The following is a 27,690-nucleotide window of genomic DNA, read 5'->3' as shown; positions in this document are numbered from 1 at the left end:
GACAACATATGTCTTCTCAAAGTTATAAGTAAACTGTAACCCTTGCTCTGTGTATAGGCATTAATTATATCAGGGAGATTGCTGGTGACAGATATTACACTTTGGCCAGCATGTTGCTGTATTGATATTCACCAAAATTCTTTAATACTAGTTGTATTCATAGTTTGACCTTTTAGTCAGCATGTAAGAGAGTGATGGGGCTCATTTTATTAGTATTCTTGCTGCTATCCTTCTTATGCAGTGGCATGAGGATGCCATCTTTTACTGAGGAGCTGTATTTTCTGCATCCCACCATTTTTTTTTTTTTTTTTTTTTGCGCTGAAGGCTTTTGACCTAGGATATTGTTTGATTCTCCCCGATTTTAAATTTAGCTATGCATGTCCTCCATTGTAAAACAGTACTGTAGTGGCCTTTGCTTCATGAAGACCAAACACTAAGTTTATGTCATTTCCACATCTAGTTGGTTGTCCCACAAGAAACTGACATTGAGCTTTCAAAGCCCTCAACTAGAAAAAGTTTCCACATCAGAAGTTTACATAGGTCTAACAGGCTTAATGATTGTAGACATTAATTTCATCATTCATTACATGTTCCTGGAGGCATTTTCAGAGAAATTCTACCCATTCTACTTGCAGAGTATGTAGTCACCAAAGTATAAGTCAAACACTCTCCTGAAATTTTTGCCACATTCCATGACAACGGAAGTCTTGGACATGTCATTTGGGCTTGTTGAATTGATTTATGTTTTGAATTTGAACATTAACACCTATCACAGAGTTAAAATCACTCCAAACAATATGATTTCCATTAAAAGAATCTTTCAGCTGTTTAAACACTCCACATGTACATTTATTATCTACTAAACAGTTCTATGATAATGATCAACAGAGATTAAAATAATTTTGACATATGCTAGCACCTTTAAATTTCCCAGACATTTGCTAAACTAAGCTGAGTAGCTGCATATTTCCAATAGAAGGAACAAATTATGTAAGAAACCCAACTTACCAGAAATAATCATTTTTGGTACTTGTTCTGGAATCCCAATTTTGTAGCTGTAAATGTAAGAGTCTTTTCCCTTCTTATCCACAACATAAATTTCATCACGTTGATTGTACGATAATTCCTGGACACTGTCAAATCCCCCATCACTAATTCTTGTTTCATTGCCTCCAATGAGTAGGAACTGGATTTTACTGTCCACAGCAACAGCAAGATCTGTGGAAGAAATGAGATTTAAAGTCAACTTCTGAAATGACAACACACATTATCTTATTTAATCTTAAGCTCTATATACTTTAAAAGCAGTGCCTTCTCTCTCTCTCTCTCTCTCTCTCTCTCTCTCTCTCTCTCTCTCTCTCTCTCTCTCTCTCTCTCTCTCTCCCCCAAAATAATTAAATTATTTGGTGGAATGAAATCAGGCTGTAATTAGAGGTGATCTGCTCATCTTTGCTTTACTTAAGTGTTAAACTACAGAATTATTTTCTGGCAGACTTCAATATGCAAATTTATTGAATGAATCCAAGGGAAGTCCAGGTTTTAATTGGCCTATGAGTTTGTCATTCCTTATTCATGCATTTTTCACTAATTGGTATCAAGGGCAGAACCAGGGTGAATTGGGTAAATTAATGCATCTCTATTTGGTTCCTTATAAACATGTGCAATGTTCCCACATAGATATAGATCAAGAGTCAGAGCTCTCTGGACAGCAGCATCCTTGTTTTTGTAAAATGTGGATAAAATGCATTATTTCAGAATATTTTCATGAGAGCAAGATGGAGCAAAACAAATAAATTCATTTACAAGAGCAGTATTTTGGTTCAGCTGTGTTTTACTGTTTTGTTTTATCTATTCTACCAAATAAAGCCAAGATGGTGTTTAACACCATTATCAAAAATCTTAAAATTTCTTGAACTACTTAATTCAGATATTCATGCAATGCTCTTATAACCATTCAGACAGACATATGTCACATATGTTTTTGAACAGTGATGTACAGGTTTTCTATTACAACCAACTGTGAGAAAGAAGACGCTGTTCCACACTGTGCTATAAGAATGTGCAGTTTCATTTCCTTTCTTCACAGTCAGTTTTAACAGGAAATAGAAAAGTTATATTTACAGCTAATGAGCTTATGATTAGAACACTACTATTAACACCCCCCTCCCCCCACCCCTCAGCTGCTACTATGGAATCTAACTCGTCCAAAACTCTGAAATCCTACCCATTTTCAGATTAAAACTATGCAAAATATCGTCACTAAAGTTACTATCCTCAAAGATACAGTAGCAGGCGAGAACTCTCATACCCCATTTGCCAATGATCCCAACCAATTCACCCACTCATGTTTAGCAATTTCAGTTCCCAAGCAAGGTTTTATTTGTCATAACAATAAACAGGACTCAAGGTCAGAGAGAGGGGGCAGGAGGTAGACTGAGGATAGGAGGAGGTGGAAGAAATTAGGGGGTAAGAGGAGATAGAAAGAGAGAGGAGGTAAGGAGATTGGAGTGCGTATGCAACTCCCACGCCTACTTAGCAATTGTGAAGTATTGCCAGGATCCCTAGTAGGGTATATTTATCTAACAAGCAAGACTTTCAACTTCCTATCTATGAGGACAGATTATTAAAGTTTAATATGTCATCGATGCTGAGGTTAATAAACGAGAAGTAACTTGGATTTGACAAAGTTGACAAAGGCAATTAGCTGTGTTATTTACACAAAAACCATCCTGACTTTCACCCTAAACGACTAAATGAAACCATAAAAATCTAAATTTGGATGGCCATATGACTCCACAGCAGCGATTTAGAATTGGCATTACAGTTGGAAATTCTGCTTAATAAGACATTCACTCTGTCACTTCACGAATGGTACACAATACACCATTTGCCACAACTGTGCAGTGGCTTGTGGAAAGCAGATGTACTGTAGATACACATGGATGGAAGCCCTTTGTTATACTGGTTAAGATATTAAGAGCTGAGAGTAAATAATGTTACATTCTCTGAAAGACTTATTATATAAACTCAGTTTGCCATATACAAATCCATAATACTATACTACTAAACCATTAATCAAACCATACTTATTTACATCATCCAGGACTTAATTTAGTTTCACTTGTTATTCCATCCCCCCCCCCCCTTGCCATCGCCTCAACATGTGTACTAATACTCTGGGAACTTTGTTGTACATTCTTCATAGCACTCATTACTGATTACAGGATACAATAAATGGTTGTACTCAAATGAGGACTGTGTGCAGTGGTAATATGAAAGCGTAGTTTTAAGATTTTTCAAATAAATTCATTTTACATCTACATACATACTCCTTACATAACACTCAAGTGTTTGGCAGAGGATAATTAGGATAGTACTACGTTTTAAGGTTTCTTCCCATTCCAATCGGTTATTGAGTGCAGGAAGAGTGACTGCCTAAACGCCTCTACAAGTGCTGTAATTAATCTAATCACATCTTCACGGTCCCTGGAAGTGATCCAAGTACATGAAAAGTATCTTCAGATTCTCCAGGCAATACCGATTCCTGCGATTTTTGAAGTCTGCCAATTCAGGGTTTTTCAGTATTTCTATGATGCTCTCCTGTGGATCAAGAAGCCCATTTCCATTTGTGCAACCGTTCCCTGTATATATTCAATATCCTCTGCTGGTGCTATTTTGTATGGGTTCCACACATTTTCTTGGAAATCAAACAAATAAGGCAATCAGATGGATGCAGTAATCACAGGTGACCACAAGGGTGAGACTTGGGGGCAGGGGGAGGGGCAGCAGCACTTGCTCCCCTCACCTTCCCCCACGATGTGGTTGGGTGGAAGGATGAAATGAAGGGCAATTACGGTTTAACATCCAGTTGACATCAAGGTCATTAGAGATAGAGCACAAGCTCTGACTGTTTCAAGGATGAGGAAAAATCTGCCATGGATTTTCAAGGGAAATCACAGAAAACCTAAATTTGAATGCCTGGACGCAGATTTGAACCACTATCGTCCCTCATGCAAGTCCAGTGCACCGATCACAGTGCCACTTCACTTGGTAGGATTCTTCATTACAGCATTTTATTCGATACTGAATTCTTACACTTCAATTCTTTAAGATATAATAAATTGTTTATTACCTACAAAACTTAGTTTTTGTAGCCCAAAAACGATTTCAAATTGGTCAGCTCAATTATATAAAAAATGCTTTCCCCTTGAGGATAAAAGTCTCCCGATAGCCATGGCCTCGGTCCATTACGTTTGGGTGTTATTTGAGAATTATTCCAGTAATTTATCTATAACCCAATGGAGATTATTCTCCGATAGCCCTCATAAATGAGATTTACACCAGCATCAGTGTTTAATTCTGTAGGTTGGAGACGTTATATCTGATCTTTCATTCCTTCCAAAAACTGCTAAGGGCCTGAAATCAGCGAAGCAAGTGTATTTGGGCAGGGAGAGTTTTAACGCAACTGGTCACTGTGTGTCACTTAGGCTACACTTGGTACATTCAATATTATTTTTGGAGTAAGATATATATATTCTCCCCCCCCCCCCCCCCCTTACGTTTTGATCCGCTGATGGCAGTCTGCCCAAACTCATAACCTGTGTGATCCAGACTGTTAAACTAGCGGAAGTGTTTCATTATGATTCCGGCCTCTATAACAACTTTGTCTTCTATTGAAGACTGTAATGACCTTACTCATAAACTTAAATTCCGGACTTAACAAAAAAAGTAGGTTAATAAAACTTTAAAATATCACGAAAAGACCGAGCGAGGTGGCGCAGTGGTTAGCACACTGGACTCGCATTCGGGAGGATGACTGTTCAATCCCGTCTCCGGCCATCCTGATTTAGGTTTTCCGTGATTTCCCTAAATCGCTTCAGGCAAATGCCGGGATGGTTCCCGTGAAAGGGCACGGCCGATTCCCTACCCCATCCTTTCCTCACCCGAGCTTGCGCTCCGTCTCTAATGACCTCGTTGTCGACGGGACGTTAAACACTAATATCCTCCTCCTCCTCCTCCTCCTCCTCCTCCTCCTCCTATCACGAAAATTTAGTGGAACGACTTGGACCTAGGAAGTAACCATTTTACCGTATGCTGATTATATACAAGATCTCTCCTTTCGCTGACAGTGTGCTCCCAATTACTGCCAAACAAGAGCCCGTGCTGATGAAGTTAGCAGACCAGTACAGAGACTAGAAAGACTAAGGCTGCGACCCTTCTGGATGATGATAAATCGGAGAAACGAAACTGGAGAAAGTATTTCAGTCTCAAGAGAGACGACGTACTTTAATACTTGAGGTATGGAGTATCAGATGCTTTTCAACGGTTATCAGCTTATGCCGATTGAGTAGTACGTCTGTCACGAGAGAGCAAGAAGGAAAAAATATGGACTCGGGTCTCTACCCATACGTGCTGATACGCTGGTTTGCTCCGCACTGAACGCGTTTCGAGGACCGCTCGCAGGCTGTTTCAGTGCGCCGGCGCGCGCTTTCGTAATAACGGGCTCCACAAATAATGACGCAATACAACCCCCCCCCCCCCCCCCCCCCCCCAAGCGCTCAGCATGCTCTTGATAGCAGCAGCAGGCGCCGTCTACCGTTGGCGGGTGTGGCTCGCTGACTACTTGCTGCTGAACGCGAAGGTCACGGCCGACTTCTGTGGCGGCAAGCCCACCACTGCTGCAGTTGTGCCACCTTGCAAGAATTATGTTACTCTGCTCATTGCAAGGAAGTGCATCAAACTTTATCTTTATTCATAACTCGTTCTCTTCCTTTTATTCCCCACTTTACTTGTTAAGGAAAAGAATGCAATCTGAGTTCGAGTCTCGGTCCGGCACACAGTTTTAATCTGCCAGGAAGTTTCATATCAGCGCACACTCCGCTGCAGAGTGAAAATCTCATTCTGAATGCAATCCTCGATCGCGTCTCGCGCTGCACGAACCGCCATCGTTCGTGAATCAGGCATAGTGACAGGCACGTTGTCTGTTACGAATATATTATTTGTTTCTTAATGCTACCGATCATATTATTTACATTTGTTACATTAAGCATTTCGAACTGTGTCCTCTGTAATGTAAGATTTCACAATAGAGCTTAGCCAGTGACCCAAGTTTCTTTGATCTCTTATTTGTTGTTGCTATCTTGCTAACACGGAGTCACAAGGGAAACAAATCTAGTTTTGTCGTGGAATTACAAGATTTAGCAACAAGATGTTCAGAGCTTATAGTATTATGACAACAAGAACAATAATTCAGTAATATTTAACCTCGATTCGGCACTACGACATGTGAAAATAGCTGGTAATAAATATGCCATTGTCTTTGTTGACATTAAGAAAGCACATTACTCTACTGATAGACCTACTCTCATGAAGATCCTACAGGGACTAGGACTACACCCTCTGCCAGGCACTTTATTGAGAATAGCAGAGTAATCACGTAGATGTAGATTTGAAGATCCATAATCTTATCCAGCTGACTTAAACAGCAGCAGACAAAGAGTTACGTTCAGAGGAAGCCTTTCCAAGAAGAAAATATAGATGGCACAAAGAAGAAGTCAGATTGCAGTTGGGGGTGGCAGTATGAATGGAATAACAGGATATCCAATGTGAAGAAATACACCAGTTCCTTTAAAAAACGATCTTTAACGCAACTGGTGTGCATTTCTTCACATCGACATTCCTCGAAAGCAGTTGATGGAACTAATGTACAAAATCTAAATGGCAAGGTTGGCCTTTGTGTTGTGAGGAGACGTATGAGGGCAAATACTGACATACTCGGCGCTACCACAGAAACTTCACCACGCAACTGCTAAGTCACTGGCGTTTGCAGAAATTAAAAATCAGGGAAGTCGACATGGAGTGTTCTAGACAAATCCGATATGTGACGAAACCGAACGACGGACCTATCGGACACCTTTTATTGTGCCATTGTCAGCAAAATTGCTAACGCCAAGCGTGAACGTGCATCGTTTTCCTTTCAATTCTTGCTCTAAGGGGGATAAGCGGGCTGCTAGTTCGCTGATGCACAGAATATCTAATAATAAATCAAAATCTTAAGTGCACAGCTCTAAAACTGGCAGTATATTTACAATCTGCAGCTTTTTTTTTTTAGCCGCAACGTCCATATTCTTTCCGCCGATATATCGATAGTTTCTCGATATATCGTGTGCTGGCAAATGTATCTTTCAAAATATCGATATACCGGATTCCCGGTATTTTTAAAAATACCAACAGTCCTAGTTTCGAGATCAAGACAGGAGTAAGACAGCGAGACCTCTCCCCTTTCCTCTTCAATGGTGCACTACAAAAAGCAATAAGCTAGTGGTGGCAAGTGTGAACTAGACAGGGAATTTCTAATTCCATCTGTCTGGGGCTTAGCCACAATGGGTTCAATGTTTATTGGCTGGCATTTGCCGACAATCTGCCACTTCTACCTAATTCAACAGAAATTTCAGTGATTGGCTCAAAGTTCTTAGACAAGCAGCAGCAATGGTAGGCCAAACATACATCACGAACATAAGTGATCCTCCTTGCCACAGCATTTGGAGTTGAGAAGAGAAAAGAAACAACAGGTTTAACTATCTGAGAGAATGGCTGGATCTTCCTGAGAGAAAGTCATTACGAACTAGGATTAACAAGCTGGATTTGGAATATCAACTGACTCAGAGCACCTGCAACAAGAAGTGTGTCTCCCATAACAAAAATGAAGCGCTACCGGACACACACACACACACACACACACACACACACACACACACACACGCTCAAGCCCTATATACTTCAGAGCGCGTAGAACTCAACGGCAAGGGTCTCACAGACGAACTTGAGAAAGAGAATGAGAAGATACTGGGACCAGTTCCAGGAAGGTAACGAATAAAAAAGGCGACCAAAGCAAGACCTTTACAAATACTGCACACATGAATAGGAAATGACATATAGCCTTGTGTGGACATGTCTACAAGATGTACCAGAAAGTTGACGAATTAGCTTCTCGCACATTGGCAAAAGACGACGACCATGCCACCATGGTTGACGGAAGTGGGAGGTACGGAGATTTAAAAGACCCGACACATCTCATCTCATGAGAGTGCTTCAGCAATTTAGTCCCAGGGCAAGCTACCAACAAAGACGGGTGTTCTCTGGACAAAGGAGAAGGAACACAGTCGGAGGACGCGCAGCTAATGGGACAACATCAAAACCCACTACAAACACCACAGTTTAATTTTTTAAGCAACAAAGAGTCTAGGATCGCTTAAATTTATTATCAGGTGATCGGTTTCGATCGTGGTACGATCTTTTTCAAACCATTAACTCTCCATGACGGCAGCTGGAGAGTGTGTGGCGAGGAGCAGCCAGCGCTGGTAAACACTTACATGCGTTCTAAGATATAGCTTTTATTGTTTAAAAAATTTTTAATTTTGATCGCTGTTTTCAGAGAGAGTGTTCTAAATGACACCATAGTTTTAAGTCGTGACCCTCAGCTGATCTACGCAAAACAAGAAGAAGAATAATGATTTAGTAATATAACTTAATGATTCCAGTTGTTTTAATGGCGCAAGGGAGATGGTCAGACACGGCGCTGGCACAAAGCCAACGTCTATCGAACGGCACCAAGCGGGTCGCCGAGCCCAACGCGGAGTATGTTATCGAGTCACACTCTCTGCGGTACTTCAGAGTGATCATAGACACAACTCAGCACAATTGTGACCAGAAACGACGCGCTACAAGATCTGCTCCTGATTTCCGGAAAAGGCAGTTAATACAATCACTTGTTCTAATCCGTTGCATCTGAGCCCACATCGTCCGCGCTTTTAGCGCGCGTCAGCCGTCTTGGGAAACGATCGGGAACCGGGCTACAAATCTGTCACTGCTGAGCGACTGCAGCGCCTGCGCCGTGGACAACTATGGTATTTCTACGTTCATCCATGCTTCTGTCTGCTCAAAGCTTGCTGACAAGTTGTTTCCTGGCTCTATAAAGTACAAAACTTATGCACAGAAGAGAAACGACAAGGACTTAACGTCACTCAATAACATCGGCAGTCTGAAAACGGCCTGTCGCAGCTTACATGAACCACCTTCCTTATTGTACTTTGAGTGATCTATAGTTGTTCTAGGCGTTTACAGCTCAATGCTGCTGCTGCTGCTGCTGCTGCTGCTGCTGCAGCAGCAAATACCCAGTTTATAAGACGACATGTGTTGAAGTATTGCTAATTATCAGTTTAAAGTCGTGGTTGCAAACAAGAATTATCTAGCAAAGGATGGAACGACTGGTAGAAGCCGAAGTTTGGGTTCTGGATGAATGTAGGAACACTTTAAAACGACTTATCTTAAAAGGATAGGAGGACGAAAGGCATCATTGCATTTATAGCATTTGTAGATTTAGAGAAAGCTTTTGGTACTGTGAACTGGAATACATTCTCTAGGAATTCTGAAGGTAGCAGATAAAAATAAACGGAGCAAAATGTTATCTATAATTTGTACAGAAACCAGACGGCAATTTTAAGAGAAAAAGAACATGAAAGAAAGAGGCAGTAATTTGTAAGAGTGATACAAGGCTGTAGCCTATCCCTCAGTAGGATAAACATTAAGCTAGAAATCTACAAATGTACTACAGCTCTCTAACGTATCAGCCCCTTAATGACTGCAGAGATAATGTCAGAAGTTAGATTAATTACAACGCTCGCACAGGCATTCCAGCAATCCCCCCTCCACATGGCCCATGCGCGAATGTAACGGGGGGAAAAATAACATGCAGTAGAAATGCAAATACCCTCTCCCGTGCTATTACTAGTGTAGTTTTAGACGTAATCGGCAACAATTTCTGAGGTACAGTTATTACACAGTTGAAGAGCAAAATCATAGTAAATTAATGAAGTTTCTGAATTATAGGTTGTCGAGAGACTATTCCAGTTTTCTAAGTGAAGCTGGACAAGCATACACGAATGATCTCCCATGAGAGGCTCGGGAGTTTGGACACTACACCGTTTAGCGTTAATAGGCTACAGAAAACTAGAGTTACGGGATTTGTGATGAAAAAAGTGAGATTAAAAAATCACATGTATTTCATCTTACATATTCACTCCTATCACAAGCTGTTTGTAAATCAGGATTCCATACCTGCGTATAAGCAAAGAAAATCAATAGTTGTACTGCACACGTTTCAGATTCGAAACCAGGAAAACTGGGCATCATGAGGTGGGTACAACATGAAGGGAAGAGTGCAATACACACTTCTGGAATTACGTCACCTCGCGCAGTTAGCTTGTCAGATTTTGTTTTCTGCAAGTACCAGTAAAACCCCGATTCTTTAATGAATCTAACTCACATATATGAAACAGCTTCAAACACGTGACTACTTAACAAATGAGTTAAGGGGCTCCGGAAAGGCTCAAAATCATGAAAAGTTCAATTTTTACTTTTTTGCGTTTTCTGAATCTGCAGACTATTACCTTTCAATAGATATATAATTTATTCAATTCCGAAGACTACAACTATTTTTTAATTTTTTTTGAAATGTGTTCTACATGGGCGTGACCCACTGTGGCGTTGTTAAACCGCTGTCAAATGGTGGTGTTATTAACGTCAGTGTTCATCAGGTACATTTTAGTGATGTGAGATAAAGTATGTGTTGTGGCTAACCTGTGATGGTTCAATATATATCGCTGGTGTGATTGTCGATTGTTTCATTATTTATTCTGTCGTTATCTCGAAAATATTCGTAATTAATTCTGTTTCTTGAGTCTCTTTTTTGTTGAAGTATAATAATGAGTAAAAGTAAAGTTATTAGAAATCCTCTGAAGGCTTTTAAGAAAAGGAGAAATGTTGGAAAGCCAAAGGTATGTGTTATTACTGTAAACAATAAAGACGATAACCAAGTGAGTGAACCTAACCTCTCAAGTACACCTGCCCATAGCAGTCAAAGTGGGAAAGAAAATACTTCACAGAAGAAGCTTGGTTTAATGAGTGAAAACTATGAATGTTTTATGGGCGAGTCGGATGTGAATGAAATATTTGATATGTCGGTTCTCAAAGGAATTTTTTCAAACTGTGTCAGATGTATTCATTGTAGTGAAGTTGGTCTGGAACTCTCCATAATAAAGCACGTAGGACTTGCTAGTGAAATACAACTGAAATGTGATAAGTGTTCATACATGACCACCTTTTGGAACAGTGTTGCAGTAACTGCAACTGAAGAAAATGGTAGCAAAATCTACGAACACAACGAGCGATGCTTGCTTTAGACAAGGAACGCCTTCGGGCTGCAGACAGGGCTGTAAAGAGTCTAGAAATACAAGCAAGAGTAAACAGGAGGAGGAACAAGAGGAAGCTGGAGGAGGAGTTTGCAGAGGATGAAGATAATCCATCCCATGGACCTGGAATGCACTAAAAAGTTAATCCAATCTTTGTCGCTCGATTCCCAAAACTTTTATTTTCTCATACTAATTACATGTTTTCTAAGGATCTTCCACATATATTTGTTTCAAACTTTCAGTAAATGTTACACAGTACCTTCTGCATAATTTAACACAGCCTTTTTCCAAAAAAACTGTATATTTTTGAATATATAAATAAAAAATTGCAAAAAAATGTTGTGAATTTTCATTACAATTGAAAAAAAAATCATCTTTAATAACTGAACTAAAATTTTGTAAAATCCCTGTGATAAGTTGTAGCCCATATTCCAATAAATAATCTGTAAAAAGTTCAACTTCCTACCTCAAATACTTTGTGAGGAAAGATGTAATTGATAAGCGTTATTTTAACATTGCAAATATAGGGCGTTCCGGAGCCCCTTAATGTAAATATTTGACGTTAAGCGTGTAGGCGAGGGAAGTTTAGAACAGCTTTGAAATTATGTGTTAAGTTTGTTGGAACAAGCGAAGTGCTCATCCGCAAGTACTGGAAGAATGAAGTCCAGGTACTTGCGCCCAGTCAATTAACGCTGCCTCAAGTCAAAACACAGTTTCTAAATATAATACTTGTCTTCAACCAGTAAAATAGGATTACACTTCTTAATGAGTACATTGTAACACAAATTCCAATTTTTGAATTCTGTCAAAAAATGCGCTAAATATTGAAATTCGAGGCCGTTAGATAGGCAACCTGAAATTGGTATTTGTTTCCAAGTTCAGGGATAGTGTCTTACTAATATGAATTGCATTCATTTCAATGCGGGATTTGTTCACTACCGTGGCGACGAGGCAATACAGAAGTACGGGGATATACTGTGTTGTATAGTATAAGTAAATTGGGGCATTGTTGGCTCGCGTGCGTCATTACCAAGCGAGGCCGCATTGCTTGTAGCGTCACGAGAATAGAGGCTTTTGAGATATTACTTATTTGTGTAAGTATCGATATGGGAAGTATCGAATACCGTTGGGGAATGTAATAACCTTTCAGTGGAGTTATATTCACCGCACAGAGAAACGTGTGAAAAGACGTCATGTTTTAGGCTGCGTATCAGAAATAGAATGGTTATGGTAGAGATGACTTTTCATTAGGAACATAGTTTTGTTGCTAATGATGCCACGAGTGGATCTACATAGAGTGGAATATAAGCTAAGGCTTATATTTTTTCTGTCTGGACTATTTATCCTTAGATGATTACGTTTGTACTACATTTTATACCCTGGTTGGTTTATGCAAAAACAGTGTTACGGTGAAACTTAACAACACTTAAAAACGCAGTTCATATCTTGTATTGTCGGAATCGATAATTCTGTACCGATACTTTCGAGATATTGAAACAGTTTCATGTATTAATATCGATGCCAAATGTCTGATCGAAAGTGGTATTCGAACGACCCTAGGCAATAGCAATGCTAATTGTATATTATGCTGGTCAGGAAACAGAACGTTTGTTGATATGTTCTTAACTGTCTTTCAAAATATGACGCCCTTCAAATTTCGGTAGGGCTGGCCCCGATTGAGACGTTCATTCGCAGTAATGTAGAAAATATAAAAGGTTGTTTGGAATGACTTACGCTAGTTTATGTTCGGTCTCACCGCGAAATTCGCAACGTGTTTCCATGGCTGACCAAGGGCAAGGGGCCCATACGGTAGTTTGTAGGGGAGGGGGTAGGGGGAGCAGACCGGTGGGAGGGGGGGGGGGGGGGGGTTACGCGTTGCAAAAGGGTGCGTTGGTGTATGACGTGGCCACGCCATGGCGTACGTGACGGGCCACATGGAGCCAGGAAGGACACGGCGGTCACAGCGGGTAAGCAGAGCACCACCTGCCCCTGCCAGCACGGCGCTATCAGGAGCGCACAGGCGTGCACACGCCCGCAGAAAAATGCGAACCAAGCCCGCGGCGCCCACGCTATCCCAGATCCCAGACGCCTTCAGACGTCTTGCAGGAACCAAGCTTCGAGGAAATGAGTCAGCACGGTTATGATTCTTCCCACACTGTGGACGTACGAGCATTTTTGGCTTAGTCCAGTCTGCCACTCTGTATAAATAGCTGTCCAGAGTGATAGTACGCATGGCTTGAACGATAAGCGCAACGTGGGGAATACATAGCTTGTAGCATACAAGCGAGCGCACCTCTTTAAAATGAATAAATGTTGACTAACGTCAACTCACTGCTCGGAAAGCAACAATGGTCTCTAATAGTTACACATTATTAAAGCTTACAACGGAGTGAATAGTAGGCACCAAATGACAACATAACAAATGTTCTGAAACGTAGGCATATTTAGGCTGACCAGGCGTCCCGGTTTCGCCGGGACAGTCTCGGTTTTCACATAAATGTCCTGGGGTCTCGAGAAAATCATTCTGGACGGATAATTGCACCGGTTTGTAATCTATAAACAAAATGCGCGCAACTGAATTTTCCATTTGTATTTGTGAGAAAGCCGGCCGGAGTGGCCGAGCGGTTCTAGGCGCTACAGTCTGGAACCGCGCGACCGCTACGGTCGCAGGTTCGAATCCTGCCTCGGGCATGGATGTGTGTGATGTCCTTAGGTTAGTTAGGTTTAAGTAGTTCTAGGGGACTGATGACCACAGCAGTTAAGTCCCATAGTGCTCAGAGCCATTTGTGAGAAAACAAATTTCCGAAAAGTAAAATGTTATAGAAATATGTATTTTTTCGCAGTAACGCCTATAGGTTTACCGCATTTGGTTTAACTCGTCTTATGCCTAAAGGAATAGTAAACGCTGTGTTGAAAAGAAAAGTAGGCATTACCCACCCCTGCCTTTAACTTGCTGACCTTCCACTTCATAGCCCTCGAGGCAACAAAAACCAAAACCGAATGACGTGTAAAGTAACATCACTTGAACCATTTCTCCTAAGGGGACTGCATCCATGTGGAAGTTAATTTCGTGAAGAATGTGAGCGATGCAGCGTGCGTTGACAGGGCTTATTGGATATTGTTTAGCATGTATGCACGCTTGCCCCAACGATCTGCAGTCAAACGAAATCTTAACTTTTAGTATGAAACGTGTGATTCGTATCTGATTTGTTATATTACACAGTTTTTAGGATTAATAAATTGTACCTAGCATCTGTTAAGTGATTAAGCATTGCATAAAATATATCCAGGCTATTACAAGAAAAAAAGTATATGTCAGTCTCTTATTTCTGAAGAAATAAAGTTTATTTATGTGTAATGTACTTACGTGTACCTTCCCCATTCACAAAATGAAGATGCGTTCTTGCGATGAGCTTTTCAGCTCTTGCATCGTCATAGGCCTACTATCGATTTCAAAGTAACGCGGCAACTGACAAGAAGGTGTAGTAAATGCAGTAATGAATTTAGATTTTTTTTTGTGGTTTTAGGGCGCACAACTTCAACGGTCATTAGCGCCCAGACTACCTTAGGAATGCACCCCGAGTCACAAGTTTAAAACAGCAACGAAACGGAAAACACGATAAAAGACAGACTGACAGGCATAGGATTAAAAAAAAAAAACAGCATAATCAAATGTCCTTAGAGAGGGTTGTCAAGTTGATAAAATGAAGAACGCGAGCAGCTGCTCGTGGGCCATCCGCTAAAATGGCATCTAGAGTACATGGCAGGCCAAGATCAAGACGCAGTGTGTTAAAATCCGGACAGGACGTTAAAATGTGGCGGATCGTCAGCAATTGCCCACATGGGCAGAACGACGCCGGCGCAGCCGTCAGCAGATGGCGATGGCTGAACCGGCAGTGTCCAATTCGTAACCGGGCCAAAACTACCTCCTCCCGCCGAGAAGGGCGTGAGGAGGACGTCCAAGCCGCGGGAAGAGGTTTCAAGGCCCGAAGCTTGTTGTCTGTAAGTGCAGCCCAATCGGCATGCCACAGCGATAAAACGCGCCGACAAATGACCCTGCTACAATCTGACGAAGGGACACAACAAGAAGCTGTCCGCGGTTGGAGGACCGCTGTCTTGGCCGCGGCATCTGCAGCTTCGTTCCCAGGGATACCGACATGGCCAAGAACCCACATAAAGCTAACCGGAGAACCGACGTCCACCAGCTGCTGACGAGAGCGCTGGATCCGGTGCACGAAAGGGTGAACCGGGTACGGATCACTGAGGCTCTGGATGGCGCTCAGGGAATCGGAGCAGATGACATATGCAGAATGTCGGTGGCGGCAGATGTAAAGAACAGCATGGTAGAGGGCAAAGAGCTCAGCTGTGAAGACCGAACAATGGCCATGGAGCCGGTATTTGAAACTTTGTGCCCCGACAATAAAAGAACACCCGACCCCGTCATTGGTCTTAGAGCCATCTGTATAAATCAAGGTCATATTAATGAACTTCGAACGAAGTTCGACAAAACGGGAGTGGTAGACTGAACCGGGGGTAACCTCCTTTGGGAGCGAGCTGAGGTCAAGGTGAACGCGAACCTGAGCCTGGAGCCAAGGTGGCGTGTGGCTCTCGCCCACTCGAAAGGTTGCAGGGAGTGAAAAATTAAGGTGTTGAAGGAGGCGACGAAAGCGAACTCCATGGGGTAGCAGGGCAGAGACATACAACCCGTACTGACGGTCGAGAGAGTAGTCAAAAAAGGAACGATAAGACGGGTGGTCGGGCATTGACAGTAGCCGACAGGCATACCGACAAAGCAGTATATCGCGCCGGTAGGTGAGTGGCAATTCACCAGCGTCAGCATGAAGACTCTCGACGGGACTAGTATAAAACGCTCCGATCCTAAGTCGTAAACCCCAATGTTGTATGGAGTTGAGGCGGCGGAAGATGGATGGCCGTGCAGAGGAGTATACGAAGCTACCATAATCCAGCTTGGAGCGGACGATCGACCGATATAGGCGAAGTAGAACGGTTCGATCCGCTCCCCACGACATACCACTGAGAACACTGAGGACATTTAGAGAACGGGTACAACGGGCAGCCAAATATGACACATGTGGAGACCAGCTAAGTTTCCTGTCAAATGTAAGACCTAAAAATTTTGTTGTCTCCACGAATGGGAGAGCAACGGGACCGAGTCGTAAGGACGGTGGGAGAAACACTTTGTAGCGCCAGAAGTTAATACAGACCGTCTTCTCGGCAGAAAAACGGAAGCCATTGGCGACACTCCAGGAGTAAAGACGGTCAAGAGAACGCTGAAGACAGCGCTCCAGGAAACACGTACGCTGCGCGCTGCAATAGATGGTAAAATCGTCCACGAAAAGGGAGCCTGATACATCAGCTGGGAGGCAATCCATTATTGGATTGATCGCTATGGCGAAGAGAGCGACGCTCAAAACTGAGCCCTGTGGCACCCCATTCTCCTGGCGAAAGGTGTCTGACAGGACAGAACCCACACGTACCCTGAACTGTCGATCCATTAAAAAGGAACGAATAAAAAGAGGGAGGCGACCGCGAAGGCCCCATGTATGCATGGTGCGGAGAATGCCCGCCCTCCAACAGGTGTCGTAAGCCTTCTCCAAATCAAAGAACACAGCCGCGGTCGGGCGCTTCCGCAAGAAGTTATTCATAATGAAGGTCGACAAAGTAACCAGATGGTCAACAGCAGAGCGGCGCCTACGAAATCCACATTGTACATTGGTAAGTAGGCGTCGAGACTCGAGCAGCCAAACCAAACGGGAGTTAACCATTCGCTCCATCACTTTACAGGCACAGCTGGTAAGCGAGATGGTTCGATAACTGGAAGGCAAGTGCTTGTCCTTCCCCGGCTTAGGGATCGGGACAACAATAGACTCGCGCCAGCATGCGGGAACATGTCCCTCAATCCAGATGCGATTATAAGTACGAAGAAGGAAACCTTTACCCGCAGGAGAAAGGTTCTTCAGCATCTGAATATGAATAGAATCAGGCCCTGGAGCGGAGGACCGTGATCGGCCAAGTGCGTTTTCGAGTTCCCTCATGGCGAATGGGGCATTATAACTTTCACGATTCGAGGAGTGGAAGTTAGGTGGCCTAGCCTCCTCTGCCTGTTTGCGGGGGAGGAAGGCAGGGTGGTAATGAGCGGAGCTCGAAACCTGTGCGAAAAAGCGGCCGAAGGCATTGGAGACAGCCTCAGGGGCCACAAGGACGTCATTCGCGACCGTCAAGCCAGAAACTGGTGAGTGGACCTTAGTGCCAGATAGCCGGCGCAGGCTACCCCAGACAACAGAAGAAGGAGTAAAACTGTTGAAGGTGCTTGTGAAAGCAGCCCAGCTGGCTTTCTTGCTTTCTTTGATGATAGGACGACACTGAGCACGTAATCGTTTATAATTGATACAATTCGCCACTGTAGGGTGGCGTTTAAATGTGCGTAAAGCACGTCGACGAGCACGTAAAGCGTCTCTACATGCTGCGGTCCACCAGGGGACCGGTACGCGACGAGGAGAAGGAGGGTGAGGGATGGAATATTCAGCAGCAGCGAGAATGAATTCCGTGAGGTGTGCGACCTGACGATCGCAGCTTGTGAAGGTTTCATCCTGAAAGGTCGCCCTGGAAGAGAAGAGCCCCCAGTCTGCTTTGGAGATGGTCCAAGTAGATGAGCACGGAGAGGGGGTATGCTGCAGGAGATGGATAACACACGGGAAGTGGTCGCTCGAATATGTATCAGAAAGTGCATACCACTCAAACCGGCGTGCAAGTTGGGGAGTACATATAGAGAGGTCTAAATGGGAATAGGTGTGAGATGTGTCCGAAAGAAAAGTAGGGGCGCCAGTATTGAGGCAGACAAGATTGAGCTGGTTGAAAAGGTCTGCTAACAGGGAGCCCCTCGGGCAGGATGCTGGAGAGCCCCAAAGGGGATGGTGGGCATTGAAGTCTCCAGTTAACAAAAATGGTGCAGGTAGCTGAGCAATAAGTTGCATCATGTCTGCCCTGGTAACGGCAGACGACTATGGAGTGTAAACGGTACAAATGGGAAAATGTAAAAGTGGGGAGAGTAATGCGGATGGCAACTGCCTGCAGGCCTGTGTGCAACGTGATGGGATCGTAGTAAATATCATCCCGGACCAGCAACATAACCCCTCCATGGGCCGGGATACCTACCACAGGGGGTAGGTCAAAACGCACAGAGGTGTAGTGTGCCAAGGCAATTTGATCGCATGGGCGTAGCTTCGTTTCCTGGAGGGCTACGACGAGCGGACGGCGCAAGCGGAGCAGCAACTTCAAGTCCTCTCGGTTGGAGCGAATGCTGCGAATATTCCAGTGAATAAGTGCCATCGTAAGAAGAAAAGGAAGATGAAAGAAGGGGTCACCTCGAAGGCCGCTGAGGGCCTGGCTTCGAGCGAGCACTGCCGCCGCTATCAGTAGGCGGACAGTCATCGTCCATTGGTTCTATAGGTTCATCGGCCATCTTGGTAAGATGGCCGGGAGGGGGAGCTTCCTCCACCGGTGAACGGCCAGATGTTCGGCTACCAGCGGTGCGGCCAGGCGAAACGGATGACGGCCTGGAGCGGCAACCGCTGGGTGGCGCAGGAGAAGAAATGCGCCGTGGCGGAGAAGGAGAACTGTGCTTCCTATGAGCCTTCTTGGAAGGTCGTTTGGTGGAAGTACCGGTCGATGGCTGGGAGGTCGAGGTACGTAGGAAGTCTGCACGGGACGGTTCCTTCTTGAAGGTCCGTGCATCTGACTTCTGGGTCTTCGTGTTAGCAGAAGCTGATGAAGGGGCTGGTGTCTGTGGGGTGATGGAAGGAAGAAGAGACGTCGACCGCGCGATCTTAGCACTGGCCGAACGGACGACCGTGGTGCTGAAGGTCAGATCGCATGTCTGGGTTGCCACCTCCCTGGTAGTCCGAGGAGAGGCGAGGACAGTACTGTATTTCCCCGCTGGGAGCAGCGTGGGCTTCCTACTAGCCAATAGCTTGCGAGCAGCCGAGGTGGACACTTTCTCTTTGACCCGAATTTCTTGGATACAGCGTTCTTCCTTATAGACGGGACAGTCGCGGGAGGATGCTGCATGGTCACCCTGACAGTTCACACAACGAGGAGACGGAGGTGGACAGTCACCCTCATGGGCATCCCTGCCACAAGTGACACACTTAGCCGCATTGGAACAAGACTGTCGAATGTGATTGAAATGCTGACACTGGTAGCAGTGCGTAGGTGTCGGGACATAGGGGCGAACAGAAATAACCTCGTAGCCCGCCTTGATGCGCGATGGCAGCTTAACACTATCAAAGGTCAAGAAAAGTGTCCGGATCGGTACAAGGTCATTGTTGACCATTTTCATGACCCTATGGACAGCCGTCACGCCCTGCTCAGCGAGGAAAGATTGAATCTCCTCGTCAGTCAATCCGTCGAGGGATCTAGTATAGACCACACCACGAGACGAATTCAAAGTTCGGTGAGCCTCCACCCGGACAGGGAACGTGTACAGGAGTGTGGCGCGAAGCAGTTTCTGTGCCTGAAAGGCGCTCTCAGTTTCTAGTAACAAGGTACCATTACGCAACCTCGTACAAGACTTAACAGTACCGGCTATGGCATCTACGCCCTTCTGGATAACGAAAGGGTTGACAGAGAAAAAATCCTTTCCGTCCTCAGATCGAGAAATGACGAGGAACTGTGGGTAGGCGGTAGTACTTTTGTCACTGGGGGCTGGTCATGTTTCCGTTTGTGGGCAGAAGTCGAGAGAGAAGAAGAGAAATCCATTGTGGAGGAATCCCCCATGATTGCCAGCGTCTCCGATGGCGCGCTCCTTCCTTATGGGGACCCTCTCAGAGGGCACTCCCGCCTTAGGTGAATGTTTACACCTCAGGTCACACCTCCCGAGAAACAGACGGAGGGACCAATCGGCATGGTCAGAAGGTATCAGCTCAGGCAATCACCCCTCCCTGGGCCTGGTCTTTACCAGGGGTACGTGCGTGCCTTACTTGTCTACCCAGGGCGGGGAATTACGCGTTACCCCGTCACCGGCTACGCGTGCGAACGCGTGGGTCGGCCTTCAGGCGCGCACAGGGAGGAAGGAAGAAGAAGAAGAAAAAGAAGAGAGAGAGGGAGAGAGAGGACAGACTGTCTCAAACGCCGAGGCGGAGACCAGAGAAGGCAAGGAGAAGAAGGCAAGGGAAAGAGTAAGGAAGACAGTGAGATGGAGAAGAACAAAGAAAGGAACCAACCAAAGAAGGAAGAAACGAAAAGTGAAAAACCAAAAAGACCACAAATATAGGTCGTGGGACCGTCCGTCTCCGGACGCAGGCGCTAACCAACCCCTTGAGGGGGATGGACTCCTTTTAGTCGCCTCTTACGACAGGCAGGAAGACCTCGGGCCTATTCTAACCCCCGGACCCGCAGGGGGGAATGAATTTAGATATGAAGTATAAACACAAGTCCCTGTTTCCTCTCTTTGAAATTTGCCCAGCCTAGGTGTATCCATAGTTACTGTATCAGTGCAATAAATTTAAAAGTTAGTAAAGAGGACACGACAGTTGTACAGTTTTTAACGCTCAATTGTTCATGTCGCCATATTTCTATGATGAATGAATTTCACTGAACAGTTGTTTGCCTCCCTTTAAGTTTAAAAAAAGTGATGGAATTCCGAACAACTCTATTTCAAATTAACTTTCACAATCAGCACTGCTTTCAAAGACTCCGCTTTCATTTGAGTTTTCTCAAATGTCCGTACCTTATTTGTCAAAGAAAAGACACCCTCGACTACTGCATTTGTACCGGGAAAACATAACACAAATACCGCAATCTGCTCCCTTTCTTAATTTCCTGAGGTATGACAAACTGCTGCGTAGTAACACACTCTTGTATCAAGCCATCATGGTTAGTTTTGTAGTTTGGTAACACATTCGTAGTAGACTAGCAGCACTTTTGCACTTCATCCCATGTAGGTACGTAGTTTAGAAGAACTGAAACGACATTAAAATCATCCACATACCGTTCAATGCATATTGGCATTGAAATATAGTGTAGATACTTTTACAATGTTAGAAATATTAAAAGTTATATACTGCAGTGTCATGTCCTTGTGGGGACAATGGTACACGACCCCGAAAACCTGAACTGTCCCGACCAAATCTGGTAAGGTCACTGGCCTGAATATTGAGGAGAAGTGAAGAAAAATCCGACAAGTGCGTGTAGGACTCACGCGCGCTCTGAGGGTTCCGTACAGAACTACGAGGGTAAGTCAATTATTATCCGCAATTTAGTTATATTTTGTTTATTTTGGTAGTACTGTCGTTGAACGTTGATGACGCATGCTTTGTTTATTTGTTGTTATATCTTTGCAATTTTCAAGCTGCTAGGTTAGTTTCGTTATCGCTGCCGTGCTGTTAATCATGGCTGCTCCGCTGTCTATTTGCACCAAAGAAGAGCAACGTTCAGTGATCCGTTTTTTGTGGTCGGAAGGCGTATCAGGGGCCGAAATTAATGGAAGAATTTCGGTACAGTACGGAAACAGTGTTTTGCCACAACGGAGTGTTTATGAATGGACTGAAAAATTCCGAAAGGGTCGCACAAGTGTTACGCACGATGAAGTTGCCGGACGACCGTTTACCGCCACAAATGATGAAACCACTGAGCGTTCACGTGAAATGATTCTCTTAGACGATTAACTATTGACGAAGTGGCACATCATCTGCAAATCGGTCACGGTTCTGCCTACGAAATCATCCACAACACACTTGGGTTTCATAAAGTTTGTGCCAGATGAGTCCCAAAACAACTCACACAGTCGTATAAACAAACGCGCTTGGGCATCTGTAAAAAAACATCTGGATCGCTGTGGTAACGAAGGGGACAACTTCTTAGACAGGATCTTTACTGGTGACGAAACACTGGTCCATCATTACGAGCTGGATAGTAAACGGCAGGGTATGGAATGGAAACATCCAAATTCACCGTGCAAGAAAAAGTTCAAGACCCAACCCACTGCTGAAACGCTCCAGAAACTCAAATTTGAAGTAATGGATCATCCTCCATATAGTCCCGATCTTGCCCCCTTCTGACTATCACTTGTTTGGTCCACTCAAACAGGCTTTAAGGGGCCGAGCCGTTGATTTGCCTCGGACGAAGCAGTGAAAGAAGCGGTGCATTCCTCACTCGCACCTCAACCGAGAATCTTCTTTTATGAGGGCATCAAGAAGCTTGTACAACGATGGACTAAGTGCGTTGAAACGCAAAGAGACACTGTCGAAAAATTATGTTCTTGTAAGTTTCCTATTTGATTACAATAAAATTTTATAGCTACTTTGCGCATAACTGACTTACCCTCGTATGTATATAGATAGTTCATTTATATGTTCTTATCAAGGACTTTGCGAGAATCAAAATAGGTGACAGATGGACCAACCTTTCTACTGCATTGACTTACAAGTTTAATTTTTTTTACACCGCGAAGGGACCACAGACCTTAGTATTTGACATTGAGAAAGAGAGATCTGAAACAGACGGACAGACAGATAGAAACCAAAGTGATCTTACGAAGATTGCGTTTTATCGTTTGACGTAAGGAACCGTAAAAGATTTACGTCACATTACACACTTACAACACTTCACAATATGGTCACTTTCAGCCACGTTATCTATCTTGTGATGTAGATAAATTACATAATTTACCGGCCTTCTCATCACTGAGTTTACTGATGTCACTCTTCACTTCGCTCCCGGTAATAGTTTCATCTCTCAGTATTTCTGTAACTCTCTTTCCAAAATACGTCATACTCTCTACGACATTCAGGGCTTTGGACACGCAGCACTTTTTGAACTCCTTAACTGAACTGGGTGTTTCAAAAACCGAAGGGCAAAACTTCAGGAACAGTTTCGTCGCATTTAAAAAACAAAACAAAAAATCCGGTAAACATGGGCTCTAAAATACAAACTTTAGGAGGTGTGAGCACTACTAAATCTTCGATACCGTGAAACAAATCTCGTTTACTACAAAGCTCTTTGCTTTCAATATTTTGGGAAGAGGTAGTATGGACCAAAACAAGAAAGTATGTCCAGTAACCATGGCTCTAAACTGCATGCCTTAGAAGCTATGAGCACTTTACCAATAGAAGAGATGTGTTTCATGGTAGCGAAGATGAATCTGTCCTCACATCTCGTAAGGTAAGAATTTAGAGCAGATGTCTACTTGACTTTTTCCTTCTCGTTGTATGAAGAATCCATTCCTGAAGTTTTGCCGTCGAGTTTTGAAACAGCCTGTAGAATCTGGCATACTGGGCGCCATGAAAAGAGAGTACACTCACACACTAACGCTGACTGATGCCTTTTTAAATTTGTCAGATGGAGTGATCCCCTTCTAAAAGCCAATCGAAACAGTGCTAAGCGACATCGAACACCTGCACTTTTAAAGTCCTACCTGCAGGTGAAGGGACTAGGCCTGTCTTTAGTGCAGTAACTTTGTTCTTTATTTCACGTGTAAGGTGACATTCATAGGTGACCAACACGCAAAGCTCGCTCATTTACTGAGCAGCGCACCAGGTCTGCGATTCCAGACAGCAGCTAGCTAGTGAATCATTAATTCTGTTGTCATCCAATATATTTCTTGTCAACGAATAAAGTAACCCCTTACGGGAAAATTTTCTGGGCAAAGTTACACGCCTAGGAATGACATAAGGGGCGGCGGGGAGGGGGGGGGGGGGGGCAGGGAATGATTTTCCTCTCCCTCGGGTAACATCTAACTTCAAACCATATTTTTTGCCATTTTATCTATAAAATAGAATTTTCGCATAAGGAATAACCACGAATTCAAAATTTGTATCATAACTGTATCATATTTCTAAAATTATTGTATTCATTCGAAGTTCTCACTCTTTGCTGAGGACTAAATCGTACCGTTTAGTTACAGAAAAATTGCCGAACTGAAGAACGAGTACTACATTGACGTTCTGCGATGCTACAATATACCGGCATTTGTAGGATCGTGTAGATAACCTGCACTCTAATTTTTCATTGGCGAATTTTAAGGCAACAGTGCCGCTTTTATTCCAGCCAATATCCTAAGTATCTGCCAAACCTGCACAGAAAGTGCTCCACGTTGAGTTCAGAGTTTTAATCAGTCGAACATACGATCTTTCTTTAGTGAGAGATGACAGATAATGTAATTACAAAACAATTCTCAACAAGTGGAAGTCTATCACAAAGCGAAACAGCGAGGAAAAAAAAAAAAATTTGCTCCACGAAACGAAGACCGGCACCAACAGTGTAACTCTTAAATCATCCTTCAAGTCCTATTCTGTGCATACAGAGATATTTTATTTATTGTGAAGATGCGTTACTAAACGTTTACTTAAACTACAACTGCTTCGCCTTATATATAACAACGAAGCGGGACATTTTAACCAGATTACTTTGTAAACAAAAAGTTCTCGGAAAACTTCAATTCATGAAAAACTTTCTGGTATGATGCCAAGTAAATTCGTAGCTTTCAGACAATTTCGCTGTCTCATCTGCTCGACATACCTAAATTTATTCTGACGATGGCGAAATTTGCTCGTTTCTCTGCCGACCAGAGGATTATATGCTACAGTTCATATTGTTGGGCTAGCTTCTAATGAATCACTCCCGCAGCATCAACATACATGTATATAGTAAACCTGAACTCCACCGACGAAACTTCCGAGATTCTTCAAGGGTATTTTGATACATGTAAGCCGTGGTCTCTGGCGACTCGTTACAGATTAATTGTATTTTGTTTGATTTCTGGCCCCGGCAGTGTTAGTTGTACGGAAACAGCGACATGCTGCAGTATGGATAGGTTTAGCGATGACGAAATGGCTTATCTGCAGCTTCTGTATGGGTGTTCGCTGACACGTTCTACATAATTACGAATTTCGTATTCAGGATCAATGGAATAAGTACTGATGTAATGTAATGTAATGTAATGCCGTGGCATAGCGGCTCAACGACAGAATGCAGAGCTGCTCACGAAGCGTCGGCAACAACGAACAAAGATAATTGGGGTAAGAAACTGAACAAAGCCATAAACACTTTACTACTCAGTAACGAGCCACCGAAGACAATAGGTCCCTTAGACCTGAACATTCAGAAAACATGCTAGGATAACCCGTTATGATGATAGTGGTTTCTGGGGCGCTCGCCATTGTGGTCATCAGCACCCGTACAAGTTCCCGATCTTTCCAGTTCCAATCTCGCCACTTTCCGAATGATGATGAGGACAACACAGTCCCCGGGCGGAGAAAATGCTCGCCCCGGTAGGGAATGGAACCCGGGACGCCGTGATCAAGAGGGAGCAACGCTAGCCACTAGACCACAAGCTGCGGACAAAATTTCGTCGGCAGCGTACGTGCTCACTCTGAATGTGCCATTATTAGGAGGCGTATGTTAGCATTGAGAAGACCTGGGATAAAAGCAGACTGTCAAGAAGGTTCTAATAATATTAAGGTATTTGCAGGTCTTGAGAGTACGCTATATAATGTAACGCAGATGCCGGGTAAAAACGAATAAATTACGGCAAAATGATCCGGAAACCAAATACGATACAATGCAGTGCGTGGGCATGGCTGCAATACCTAGGGGAGTACTACTGGCCGACAGCGTTACCAGGAACAGAATAAGAAATTATGAGGAAACGTCCATAATAAGAAATTTCAATCAACGCAAGACCATAGTATCACATTACAAATAAAACCAGAGAGAAATCTAACGCGCCACAGTGAATAGCAAATATTTCGAGGAAGGAATATACAGGCTGGAACTAAATCCCCTTCGCAGACTTCGAGGACTTTTAGTGGGCTCAAGGTTTAGCATAGGAACTCATGTCCGGAAAAGTACAGTTTCCCCGCTACACGGAAAATGCTGCAACGCACGCTACTCTCCAAATCCTTCTGCTCGTCTTCTGGGTCCACCAACAAGTAGGGCCCGATTTGACGACCACAAACAACGATACAAATACGGTATCTCCGCACCAAGTTCCGGTAAAGATCAAATCCCTGGTCCTCGAGCATCAGCCGCAGCAGATCTTCCTCGGATGCCACAGAGTCTCGTAAATCAAGGATTTCATAGAGACAAATCCGTAATGCGCATGGGACATCAGGTGAATGACATGGATAGTAGTCTCTTAAGTGGTGCCGAAAATGCGGGACATTTGAACGTGTGATGCGATATTTTGCATGAAGCGGGAAAACGGTACGTTTCCGGAAAGGCGTTCCTATGCTGAATTTAACCATCTTGGTACCCATTACAGGTCCTCAACGTCTGTAAAGTGAATTAGTTACACTCTGTTGAGCATGATCAAATAAGCAACAGTGCAAGAAGATCGATGAAATCTGAAAATCTTTTAAGAGAGAAGACTGCTCTACTTCGTAAATATCAACAGATTGACAGAGAGAGTAATTAAGAGTAGACTGAGGGCGTGCAAAACTGACTTATGGGAATAAGAGACACAAGGAGAATCACGGTGCAACATAGGAGATCACATGAAAAAAATGGAGAAAACAACCAATGATATCGACGGAGCAAGAAATAGACAAACGCTATCTTGCCGTGGGGATCCATAGCAGTCTCCTCCGAAAGAATGGAATAGTACTGGAAAGGTGGACTGAATAGCAGCCGCAAATGGTCCATGAACTATTCCTAATGGCACACCTAGAAGCAACTAACGGACGTACGATTATACGCCATAAAGAAACGGTTTTAAAAAGTCAGATCGCGCGTGAGTAATTTAAGCGAATCTCAAATATAAAATAAAGATTTGCAATGAGAGAGAGAGAGAGAGAGAGAGATTCCGCTACTCGCTTTCTTGGAGAACGCATTCAGTAATCAGTATTTTTCTGCCACCTAGGAGATCTGTGTTGTTGAAAGTGGGGAACTAGGTCAGCACAAAACGGATTTTTCCGAGACCACAGTGTGATCCGTGTAACGCGCACGTTACTGGCATCCAGCTTTACGTCTTGTTTGTGCACTGCACTCGGCCTAGATTAGTGCATTCTCCAATGAGCTCAAAATGCCCCGGAAGGCCGTGAAAGTGACCGTAGCGTAGCGGAGTAACGGAGTGATGTAAAAAGACCCAACGTGAACTAGTACACTGGCAGACCTTTGACCTAGTTCACAGAGCGCCCAATCACCTTGAGCGTTACGTAGCCGTCCTGCTCGACAAGTCAACTGAGACTCGTAAAATACAAGACGTGTTGTGTGAAAAGCACCTCGTGTTAGGCACGTAATGTTCTTGGTAGTCTCGCAGATGAATTTTAACATTAAACTAACAAGGGAACCTCCCCATCGCACCCCCCTCAGATTTAGTTATAAGTTGGCACAGTGCATAGGCCTTGAAAAACTGAACACAGATCAATAGAGAAAACAGGAAGAAGTTGTGTGGAACTGTGGAAAAATAAGTAAAATATACAAA

The 27,690-nt window shown here is 43.7% G+C and overlaps 1 protein-coding gene across 1 annotated transcript in view; it reads right to left on the bottom strand.

Annotated features, from left to right (window-relative positions):
- Positions 1–27,690, bottom strand: part of LOC126475016 (protein cueball-like) — a 165,385-nt gene that overhangs the window by 22,936 nt on the left and 114,759 nt on the right. The window contains exon 2 of the mRNA XM_050102555.1: positions 1,009–1,218. Coding sequence (XP_049958512.1) covers positions 1,009–1,218 — 210 coding nt within the window. The remainder of the gene's footprint in view (positions 1–1,008; positions 1,219–27,690) is intronic.

The sequence above is a fragment of the Schistocerca serialis genome, chromosome 4 (genome assembly GCF_023864345.2).
Source record: "Schistocerca serialis cubense isolate TAMUIC-IGC-003099 chromosome 4, iqSchSeri2.2, whole genome shotgun sequence".
Lineage (NCBI taxonomy): Eukaryota > Metazoa > Arthropoda > Insecta > Orthoptera > Acrididae > Schistocerca > Schistocerca serialis.
Note: the sequence above shows the minus strand (reverse complement) of the source record. Positions and strands in the feature narration are given on the sequence as shown.